The 11962-nt window shown below is 35.9% G+C and overlaps 1 protein-coding gene and 1 long non-coding RNA gene across 2 annotated transcripts; one reads left to right on the forward strand and one right to left on the reverse strand.

Annotated features, from left to right (window-relative positions):
• Positions 1-2356: 2356 nt before the first annotated feature.
• LOC121771743 (probable myosin-binding protein 4) lies at positions 2357-6415 on the forward strand. Its single transcript, XM_042168603.1, has 4 exons — positions 2357-3983; positions 4111-4308; positions 4394-5800; positions 5899-6415. The coding sequence occupies exons 1-3, from the start codon at positions 2702-2704 to the stop codon at positions 5752-5754; spliced, it is 2841 nt and encodes a 946-aa protein (XP_042024537.1). The 5' UTR covers positions 2357-2701; the 3' UTR covers positions 5755-5800; positions 5899-6415.
• Positions 6416-10071: 3656 nt separating this feature from the next.
• Positions 10072-11339, reverse strand: LOC121771519. Its single transcript, XR_006044059.1, has 3 exons — positions 11249-11339; positions 10584-10650; positions 10072-10113 (listed from the first exon to the last, which is right to left on the reverse strand). It is a non-coding gene; the product is annotated as an uncharacterized LOC121771519 (long non-coding RNA).
• Between the last annotated feature and the right edge of the window lie 623 nt (positions 11340-11962).

Raw genomic sequence — 11962 nt, forward strand, 5'->3', positions numbered from 1 at the left:
TCTCCTTAATCAAAATCACTGACGAGGATTATTTCAATGAATAACCAATTTCTCTTTCCCTCTCTCACTCGTATGGAATTCAATTCTGCTATACTAATTAATGGACAACCTCCTTTGTCTAAATTTCAATTTGGAAGAAGGACGACCTCCTTAATCTAAAGTTGATTGCAATCAATTCACACTTCTTATGATGGTGTTGTCTGAACTCCATAACTATTATATTACACCTATCCACACGATGTGCGGATATGTTATTTGCAACTTTTTATGCGATGTAATACTGATTCTACTTATCAAATAATTTATTCAAATATCTCCCTCCGTCTCAGGTTACTCACACTTTTCATTTTAGATCGTAAATTTGAGATTGATTTTTTAGTGTAATTAAATTAGAATGTTAAGTGTCATGAGACATCACTTAATAAATGAGCCATTAACTTAATCTAACATATTAATTAAAATACATTAATTCTAACTTAAACTATAAATAACGGTAAGTAGTTTGTGACGAGCCAAAATGGAATAGTGCAAGTAACATGGGACAGATGAAGTATTACTATTAAGTACAAATCACACTATATAATTACAAAACAATTATCTTAAACGTATCCAAAAATCGTAAGCCCTTCAAAACATGTCCCACCACTCTTGTGTAAAATGTACATTTCCTCCATTAGGTCATACATAATCACAAGTTAGCTTCAATCGAAATCAAATTTGAAACAACTTACTACGTGAATAATTTGACAGTTAATGAAATGATACTGATCTCATAAGCTTACTTTAAATTTATCCCATCCTCATTGCTCATAGGCAGTTTTTTTTAACATTTATTTTATTTTTATGAAAGTTAATACTACTATTTTTTTTGTATTTATAAAGTTCAGACAATTTTATAATTTTCCACAGATTCTTTTTAAGTACTTTTTAAAATTCATGCCATTTGCATGTATAGTACTACTACCAACAAAATCTAATACTCCAATTATACAGCTACACCTTCAAAAGCTTCATCATCTCTATCCTGCCAAATCAGGACCAACTATTTCCCTTTATCTTTTTTTTCATTCAATAATAATTGCCAATGAGGCTGATTTTTACCTAAGAAAAAGGCTTGAATCTTGATCCCCATTAAATGAATACGAATCGGTGTTTGTCTCACTTCAACATTTGGAACTTAATAGCTGTAATTTGTTTTGTATCCTTTCAAAAAATAAGTATGATTGAGACCAAGATTACTGAATTTTTACTACATTTAATTAATTTGTAAATAACCACTTTGAATAATTTTTTTCATCTCCTCTACTGAAACGCAATTAATGTTCAAAATACGTCTCCATTTTACTTAAATCTTATTTTTTCTAAACCCTTGTTTGACGTCTTTTCTCGCTAATCCGAATTAAGTACCAACAAATATTGGGTTACAGTACAAATGTCACTTTCTAACATGTTGCATAACATCATTAGTTTTTTTAAAAAAATATTTAACTATGCTGTATGGTTAGATCTTTATGAATCCCGAGGTACAAAGGTATAATAAAACTATATACAAATCACAAATCAGTAAAAGCAAAGAATAATGTGAACTAGAACAGCCAAAAAATAAGGAAAAGGGGAAACTGTAGCACTGATTATTGGCCAAACCAAAATATTTAAAATATAAATTAAAAAAGAGGGTTGGACAAGTATGATGAGCTCCAACACCTATCATACTTTAATGGGCCCGCACACTCGTTTGGTGGGGGCCCATGAACTCATTTTCCACATAGGTAGGGGCCCATTGGAGCCGGGCAAGGATTTTGGCAAAGTTAAAGCTGTTTTTGGATCCAAAGTTGACAACGCCTCCCCTCTCTCTTTCTCCAACCTTAATTATTAATTTCGTTGGCAAATGTACATTATTTATATTTTTGGTTGCAATAATCAATTGATAAAATGCAACATTTTACAAGAGGCATGAATAGTGGAAGAGAGCGGCTACCAGCAACAAAAAAGTGTAGACAAAAATGTTTTAAAAAATCTACTTTGAAATTCCAACATTCAAATTTAAAATTGCCTACCGCTCTGCTGAGCCCCATTTTGTAATTAACTGTATTTTTATATTCTTAAATTGTAAATATTCCATGGATAAATAATAAAGTCATATCTGCAAAGCAACCAAATAGAAGCTTCCAGATACTTTTTAAAAACGCTTGAACTAGCAAAAATAGCATAATATCAAAACAAATTATCAGATAAGGTGATAAAAAGGATCATGTTCCTAAAAACCTCTACCAATTTATAACATAAACAAATACAGAAAGAATGCCTCTAAGATTCAGTAGTAAGGTAATATTCTGCCCCTAAAAATGAAATAAAATGAGAATGGCGTGCCTCCTGTTAACACGATTTCTTTCCATATTCAATTTTATTCACAAATAATAAAAAAAATGTGAAGGCTCCGCTGCTTTACCAACATTCTTTAATCCGTCAAAAAAAAAAGAATTCTTTAATCCGTCCGTTGCTTAATGCTTTTGCTTCTTTTCTAAAGCTGCAAGTCTTCTTTGGCTGTCGAATTGTTCAAACCGCCCACTTTCTCATTTCTCAATCTCATTTTAGTCCACCACTCCTCTCTCTCTATCCATCTCTAGAATCTTTTATTCTGCGATCCTTCATTCCTTTTCTTAATTCTTGTTAAACATTTAAATTAGCTGTAAATAAGAACATGGCTGCAAACAGATTTGCAACGATGTTGCACAGAAACACCAACAAAATCACACTGATTCTCATCTACGCAGTGCTGGAATGGATTCTGATCTTCCTCCTCCTCCTGAACTCCCTCTTCTCCTATATGATCATCAAATTCGCGGAGTTTTTCGGGCTCAAGCCGCCGTGCTTGTGGTGCACGAGAATCGATCATGTTCTCGATCCCGCGAAAGGGGGTAGGAACATGCACCGGGATCTTCTCTGCGAAGCCCACTGCAAGGAGATTTCGAGGCTGGGTTACTGTTCGAATCATCGGAAGCTGGTGGAATCCGAGGCTATGTGTGAGGATTGCTTGTCCTCGCGCCCCGAGGTTGAGGGATCGGCGAAGAATTTGGCGGTGTTTCCATGGGTGAAAGGGTTTGGGGTAATGCAGAAAAGTGTGGAAACGGTAGGTGAGAATTGTGGGGTGAGTTTGAACTGTTCCTGTTGTGGTGTGTGTTTGGATGATGGTGGTAAATATTCTTCTTATGTTCTGCTCAAGACCTCGTCTTTGGATGATTTGGAGAGTGCCCAGAGAGAGAATTTGATTATTGATGATGATCGAGTTCGAGAAGTGTTTGATGATTCTACTGAGAAGATTCTGGATTCTGCTGCTGATTTTGGTGGCGTTGAGAAGGTTGAGAATATTGGGGATTTGGAAGCAAATGAAGATGATGAAAAAGAGGCTGGATGTGTTTCTGAGAATTTTGACGAGGCAAAATTTTTGGAAATAGGAGAGGATGTGGTGTTGGAGGTGGAGAGAGAAAGGGAAACTGTGGAGGAAGAGAAATCGGTTTTAATTATGAAGGATAAGTCTGTGCAGGTGTGTGTTGAAGAAGATGAGATTCCACCTCAGCATCTGGAGTTTTTCCTGGATTACAGTGGTCACACATTGGTTCCGATTGAATTGATCGATTCGATGACGGATGAGCATCAGGGTGAGGAGGATGACGGGATTGAAGGTGATGATGATGGCAATGATCAAGCTCGGGTTGATGAGAGAGAGCCATTGGTTTTGGGGGGTGAGAGCAGACAGGAGAAGAAGGCTGATGCATTTCTTGATGTTGATATCAATGAGGAACCTACATACACGATGCTTGAGGTCATGGAAATGGAAGAGGATGAAAACTCTCTTGTGTTTCATGCGAAAGACTCTCATTTTGAGACAACGTTTCCACTGGCACGGTGGCCTTCTGTGGAGGTGAATGATGATCAAGAAATGGCTGGAGTACCGGTTGAGGAACAACCAGATGATCGTGCAGGTATATAGCATTTTCTTTGTTCTGTTTCTGTGATTGCCTTGCTTAGAGTTGTGTGATATCTTAAATGTTTGAAGTGAGATGTGTTTGAACTTTGAATAGAGAATTGAGACAATGCTGTTTTGTTTAGATAATAATGTAGCATGTGAGGAGGCTGCTCAGGAAAACAATGAAAATGAAGCAGATGTCTCCATTGGAACTGAAATTCCTGACTTGGATATAGCAGATGAGATGATTCAAATTCAAGATTCTGTTCATTTGATTGAAAGCAGTCGAGAAGATTCTTCAACGAGCTGTGCTGATCTTTATGCACTATACGATGATCATGGTAATTTTGAATCTTGATTGTATGAGTTATGCTCTAGTTACTTGGATATGTTTCTTGAATTGACCTTGATTTTTTGTTCTGTAAGGTCCTAGGCAAGTTGTGGAGCAGGTTGTGGAGCCAGAATCGTTATCCTTTGAGGATAGGGAGCATATGAAGGAGAACGAGCCTTTGTTTCAGTCAGAGGTGAATGAGACTGAGGAGGAAGAGGATAAGTTTCCTGATACACCGACGTCTGTGGATAGCCTGAACCAGTTGCACAAGAAGTTTTCACAGCTCGAGAAGAGGGATTCAGGGACTGAAGAGTCATTGGATGGGAGTGTGACGAGTGAGTTGGAAGGCGGTGATGGTGTTGTCACTGTTGAGGGGTTGAAGGCAGCACTGAGATCAGAACGTAAGGCATTGCAATCATTGTATGCTGAGTTGGAAGAGGAGCGGAGTGCCTCTGCTGTGGCAGCCAATCAGACAATGGCGATGATAAACAGACTGCAGGAAGAGAAGGCAGCGATGCAGATGGAGGCGCTTCAGTATCAGAGGATGATGGAGGAGCAGTCAGAATATGACCAAGAAGCTCTGCAGCTCATGAATGAACTTATGGTGAAGAGAGAGAGGGAGAAGAAGGAGGTGGAGAAGGAGTTGGAAGAGTATAGGAAGAAGCTATTCGAGTATGAGACGAGGGAGAAGGTGAGGATGTTGAGGAAGAGCAAAAACGGGAGCACGAGGAGTGGATTCTCATCGGCTTCTTGTAGCAACGCTGAGGATAGCGATGGATTGTCCATTGATCTGAATCAAGATGCCAAGGAAGAAGAGGGCTCTTACACCCATAAAGAAAAATACGAAAACCAGAGCACGCCTATCGATGCAGTCGTCAACTTGGAGCAATCTTTAGCCGATTTTGAGGATGAGAGGATGTCCATACTCGAGCAGCTCAAGGTCCTAGAAGAGAAGCTCTTGACATTGGATGATGAGGATGAGGATGACGATGACATGGAGCAACATTTTGGGGAGGAAAATGGCCATCATCATATCAATGGTGAAACAAATGGACATGCAAATGGCTTTGCTAAAGAAACAACCAACGGGAGGCCTCATCATCAACACAGGAGAATCGCGGGCCACAAGGGAAAATCGCTGCTCCCCCTCTTCGATGCAATCTGTGATGAAAACGGAGACGCCATGCTGAACGGAAACGGAGTGCATGATTCCTCTCACGATGAATCAGAGTTCGAAATGGAGAACAAGAAGCTCGCCATGGAAGAGGAGGTCGACCATCTCTACGAGAGACTACAAGCCCTCGAGGCAGACAGGGAGTTTCTCAAGCACTGCATGAGCTCTATGAAGAAAGGTGACAAGGGTATGGATCTCCTCCAAGAAATCCTGCAGCATCTGCGAGACCTCCGCAACGTGGAGCTTCGAGCTAGAAGCATGGGCGACGGCGCGATAGTATGAAACAAGACATCACTAAGTATCCATCCATCTCCACAAAACATTCTTGGTAAAATTTTACTCCCATATAATTTACATTACCAATTAGCATATCAGAATAACCATAAAGATCATATTTTTCTTACACCCTTTTCCTCACTGTCAAAGGTAAATCCAAAGCTACAGGCGTTTGATGCAAGAGAAACAGCTAATGTGGAGAGGGAATTGAAGCTCTTGTTTTTTTGGGTAAAATTTGCAGACAAGGATTTGAAATCTGCTGGAGTTTTGATCCCCTTTGTTTCCTTTGTCATTTTGTCATAATAGACCCAATTTTATTGTGGGTATACAAGTGTCCATCTACACCCCTTTGTGGGAAAAGGGTGTGATGAATGTATGTGTGTAGTCTAGTGAGCACAAATAGCTGTCACTTTTGTATGTGTTTGTGAGTTGACATTTCATTAGGCATTTAGGAGTAGCTTAGTTTCATTTTTCATTTTTCATTTTTTGAAGAGAGAGAGAGAGAGAGGCAAAGATGGGAAAGAGGGGTAAGTAATTCCTATTTCCAAGTCTCATTATATTTGCATCATTCTAAATTAATCAGAGTTTGTTTATTTATTTGGAAGGTCTAGTTGTAAAATACTTGTACCCATCTGTAAGTATATAAACAAATGAGTGTGTTTGTCTACTGTTTCATTTTAGTTACAGATTTTCATTGTCTGTTTGCTGTCAAGTTCAGATGGACAGTGATATTTTTGTTATTAATAAAATCAAATGAATATTGTTAGCAAAAAGGTTACTTTCATAAAGAATTGTGCTTTAAGCATAAACAAACTTTTTTGGTGGGACTATGCTTTGAAAAGAAAGTACTCCAAAACTTACTATTGGTACATTTGCATATATGGAATAGTAAACAAATTACAGCTAATAAAAGCCGCCTTAGGGATGATTACATGAGACTACCATCAATGACAGTTATGCACGTTATATATATAATCAAGAATCTTGGTTGGTATATATTAAAATAATTCGGTGCACAAAAAGAATTACTAGAATAATTCATAGTACTAGTATGATTTTGGAGCGTATTTTTAGCAAACAAACTTGAGATTGACATTGTTAAAGTCCTGAAGATACTATATTCACAATGTATTTTGGAAAAGAAAATTCACAAAACTGTTTTCTGGGACCAGAATATTTAAGTAACAGACGAATTATTTTTTTTAATTACTAGGATTTAAAATCTGGTGTCTCGTCAAATCATAAATATTGGCATATAGTACATCTGAGTACTTTGTGAAATGAGCACGAAAAAATGAGGATGGAAATTGATCAAATGGTTCAGTGGCAGTTGATTTGAATATTTTAAAGTAATTATTCTTTCAGATATACAAGAGTAATGAAAGTATATTTTTGCAAAAAATAATTAGACTTGTGCTTAACCTTAACATATATTGGGGTTAACTAGTCCAATTTATTAATTAGTAGTATTTGGTAATTATTGGATAATCTAATTAAGTGCAATAGAGAAGCCAGCCAAGTATATGAGTATGAAATTGAAGTGCACATGGGCAGCTATGCAATGCAACATAGGAGATAAATTTAAATTAACCGAGATGTGCTAAACCATGTTTTTCTCATGATTATCGAATATTCTTGAAATCTGTTGATGTTCCTGATATTAATCATGAACGCAACTTACGATACTACTCCTATTTATTTACTTAAAACTAAAATACCCATAAAAACCCATCTCTCGTCAACAAATTTACAAAAATATTCTCATGAGAATGCCGAACTGCCCCTACAAACAACAATATCATAAGCATAATACTGACAATGCAACTTCGCAATCCAGGGTTAGATTCAATCATGGAGTATTATTTATTTAAAATTAGTGTTATCAACTTATAAATATCTTGGTGTATTTTGCAAGATATTTGCAATATTAACAACTCCAAGGAAGCTAATTATTTCTTTTTCTTGGAATATTCTGAGCAATGTGGTCTAGTTTATGGCTCCAATTTTGAAGCAGTGTAAATACTACCTGTCTACCTCCATCCCACATTAAGTGACACATTTAGTGTGAGCACAGATTTTAATAAATGTAAAGAAAAGTGAGTTGAATAAGTTAGTGGACTATGATTTCTACTTACCATTTATGGTAAAAGTGAAATGTGCCTCTTATTATGGGACGGACCGAAATGACAAAATATGATACTTAATGTGGGACGAAGGTAGTGTATCACGAAACTTTAAAAGAGCACAAAAATGACACGTTTTTGAAAATAACCCAAACTTTAATAAATACTAGTAGTACAAAAATGGCTTGAATTTCTATGAAAATGGGGAAAATGGCATAAAATTTTAAAATTAAAATGAGGATTGAAAAAATTGGACGACATGGTCGGTATCTTATCCATTATCCATCTCATCAAAGTTCACTTATTTCATAGTTCACTGATTTATTCAATCTATTTTTCTTTACATTTTTAAAACTCGTGTCCATATTAAATATAATTTCTATCGTAAAACGGATGTAGTATAATTCTTTTTCAAAATGATTCCTTCTAAATTGTCTCCTTTAAAACATTTCCGTCAAATCAAACGTTAGTTAAATATGCTCTACAAGTTAAAATCAATGATAGAAGGTTATGCTCCAAAAATAAGATTTTTTTAAAATTTTAGAGAGAACATTTTCAATGATCCGCGGTACATGAAAATTGTGGTACTACCGAATATATTATGGTTTACGGCGGTACCAAATATATTGTGGTATACCACGATATATGAAAAGTTCATACCGGTATCTTACTGAAATATTTCGGTAAGGTATTATATTGTACAGTAGAAAATTTAATATTTTTCTGTACGATAAAACTGATATCTTGACATTTTTCCTCACCCCTGCCAGGGTACTTTATGGTGTCGCATTAAAGATAAGTAAGAATTAAAAATGAACTGGCTTTAAAATGTGTCAACACAAGCTGAATTTAAGATAAATTGTAAATACAAATGTGAAACCATTACTCTAACGTAGGGGTGGCAAAACGGGTTACCTGTGTGAAACCATTACTCTAACGTAGGGGTGGCGAAACGGGTTACCTGCGGGTGCCCGCACCCGACAAGTCGGGTCCTAATACCCGTCTCGCAACATAACGGGATTACCTGATACCCGTCTCGGGTTTCCCGTACCCGACCTGAAACCGGTGCTTCTAACTTTAATCATGCAGAAAGTGCTTCGAACCAAAAGTTGAGTTCATAAAACTAATTTTATATTTATGCTTTAAGTTTCCGTTAGTACTTGCTGCATCAATGCAACTACGTAAGTCATCTACTATTTCAATTTTATACAAGTGGATGAATTTTGGGATTGTTGGTGACTTGCAACAATGTGATTTCAGATTTTTTTTTCTTTTTTAATTTGCTCTTCAATCTTCAATTCTTCATGCAAAATTTCCAACTATGAACCATTCAAAATAAGGTGATTTCTAATCTCTCTCTAAAATGTTTCAAAAGAAATCTTAGATTATATAAAGTATTAAAAGACGGGTATTATCGGTACTAACAGGTATACCCGCTACCCGCAAAACTCTAAAATACACTACCCGATCCCGCCCGGTTTACTATGAACCATTCAAAATAAGGTGATTTCTAATCTCTCTCTAAAATGTTTCAAAAGAAATCTTAGATTATATAAAGTATTAAAAGACGGGTATTATCGGTACTAACAGGTATACCCGCTACCCGCAAAACTCTAAAATACACTACCCGATCCCGCCCGGTTTTCCGTTATCATCGGGTAGCGGGTATCGGATCGAGATAGGAATTACCCATTACCCGCTACCCATTTTGCCACCCCTACTGTAACGTGCTTTGAGATTTTGTTAACAATAATAATTGATTTGTTAAATCATGATATATTTCATAATTTAGCATATTTGAAATTTAATTCATACTTATGTTTAAAGTTAATATTTATACATTAGATATGCAGATTTGATTTGAAAAAGAGCAATATTTATGTTGATTTATCTTTTCTCATTTTCAAATACATGATAATATCTATCAAGATTATTGTCACGCTCGCATTTTCTAAGGATAGAAAACACGGTTGATCACGACTAGGGGAGGATTAAAGAAGTTGGGAAGAAAGGGAAAAGCAACACAAATCGACCATAGCTCGAATAAAATCAGAGTATCTCAACAATCAACAACTCAAAAATAAATATTATCTTAGCGATACAAGATCTCAAAAGAAGGACAACTACTCAGCGGAAGCATTTGAGAGAAAGAATATGCCACGTGTGAAAACATGGCATATTCTAAACACTTAAATTTCTTCAACGGTCTTGCTCAACACCCACCGCACCCGTCACGCTCAACCTGCACATTTTTAAAAAGAAATGCATGGCTGAGTACTTAATGCACTCAGTGGACTCATGCCGAAAATATTTTATAAAAAGTATTTATCATGCCACCATTGAGTGACCTTGGGGTTTTAACGTTAGAAATCGCCCAAGACACTAAAATCATTTCCATCGTAAAATTTGTGACTGCAGTCATTTTCCCATAGATGTCTACCATATCTGATCCATTGATGACAAGGAAAGTGACCACATTCCAAGTCACTAGACCGGCCAACTCGAAAGATGGCGCACGATCTCCATAGGTGTACACTAGCCTGAATAGGGACTCACTCCCTAGTCAGACCCGACTTCGATTATCTATTGATGGCAAAAGCCACATCAGATAGGTTCCATAGAATAAAACAAAACACGGCATGACAAATATTCATATCATTTTCACAAAAAAATATACTTAGGGCGCTACCCTTATTTAAAAAGAAAGCCCACCTCGTTCTCTTATTATTCTTAACTTGAAAACTCTCATTTCACCTTAACTCGCTTGCGAAAGAAAATCCTTTTGAAATAAAATAATAAACTCATCAAACTCAAGAAAATATCTAATTAGAATGCATGTATCCTACGTGTGTGCTCAAATTATTTACCATATTGAATGAATTCATTAACATAAAGAAATTGTCAGAGCAAAATCACAATGAATTCACCAAGATTCTATTGCAACACCTTATTTGAATTCTCAATTCCCGGCAACTACACGCACAAAAAGCCCTAAATTTCATCTAAACAATTTCTAATATAAGCCAATAGATTCCACATGGATCTCAATTCATTAACATAAATCGGCGTGCATAATTAAGAAATTAAAAACATAAATTCATGAACCTGATTAGGCATATTATACACGCCGCCAACACTCGGCATATTTTATTCAATAAATCAAAGCCATAATTCTCCTTTTCCCAAAATCTAAACCTTTTATAAAATTTATAATTGTTTGATTTTAATTATCTATGAGCAGATAACGTTTTTTCCAGAATTTGAGATTTAAAATGCATCTAAAAGGCTAAAGAGTGAAACTTGTGTAAACTACTGTGAAATCATGATAATATGTAATGGAATTAAACTTGGAGATTTCAAAACTGAGAGAGGTATACCTTGATCGAATGGCAGAAAGAACTCCCTCTCACGGTATTTTATTCTTTGAGATTTGAGAGAATGATTTAATTTTACAGAATTGGTGGAATATATATATCACTATGGGTGTGTATCTATAAAGATTGGATTTGGTTTGGATGGATTCTAGGGAGTGGAGATATGGGGAAATCGTTTGTTGATGGGGTTCGAAGAAATATATTTAACTAAAATTGAAATAATTAATTGATTTTTTTACGGGGTGTAACAATTATATTTCTTCTCACTTACAAATTTTTAAAAATTATAGTACTACTAATTTTCTAGTAAATCGATTTGAATCTGTACGTAGAGTTTCAATATCGTGTAGTATTATTAGTTAATCTTTTAATTTCTTCCGACTTACAAATTTTTAAAAATTATAGTACTACTAATTTTCTAGTAAATCGATTTGAATCTGGACGTAGAGTTTCAATATCGTGTAGTATTATTAGTTAATCTTTTAATTGCTTTTACTCTTTTGTTTAGGGCTTTATCAATGCTGATCGAACAAAATTAATACCCCTACTCCTAGCCTAGGTCCTACCTATCTTTAACATTAAATTAGGAATGTCAATTTAGCCCGCAACCCGTGGGATGGCCCGAATAGCCCGCCAAATTTATAGGGGTAGGGCTGAAAATTTTCAACCCGATAAAATTACAGCCCGATTAGCCCGCACCAGATTAACTCGCAACCT

This window comes from Salvia splendens, chromosome 16, assembly GCF_004379255.2.
Source record: "Salvia splendens isolate huo1 chromosome 16, SspV2, whole genome shotgun sequence".
Classification (NCBI taxonomy): domain Eukaryota; kingdom Viridiplantae; phylum Streptophyta; class Magnoliopsida; order Lamiales; family Lamiaceae; genus Salvia; species Salvia splendens.

Excerpts from the sequence above, each read along its gene's own strand:
- LOC121771743 (XM_042168603.1), top strand. The coding sequence starts at position 2,702 with ATGGCTGCAAACAGATTTGCAACGATGTTGCACAGAAACACCAACAAA. Across the intron at positions 3,984-4,110 it reads ACAACCAGATGATCGTGCAG|ATAATAATGTAGCATGTGAG; the intron begins GTATATAGCATT and ends TGTTTTGTTTAG. Across the intron at positions 4,309-4,393 it reads TGCACTATACGATGATCATG|GTCCTAGGCAAGTTGTGGAG; the intron begins GTAATTTTGAAT and ends TTGTTCTGTAAG.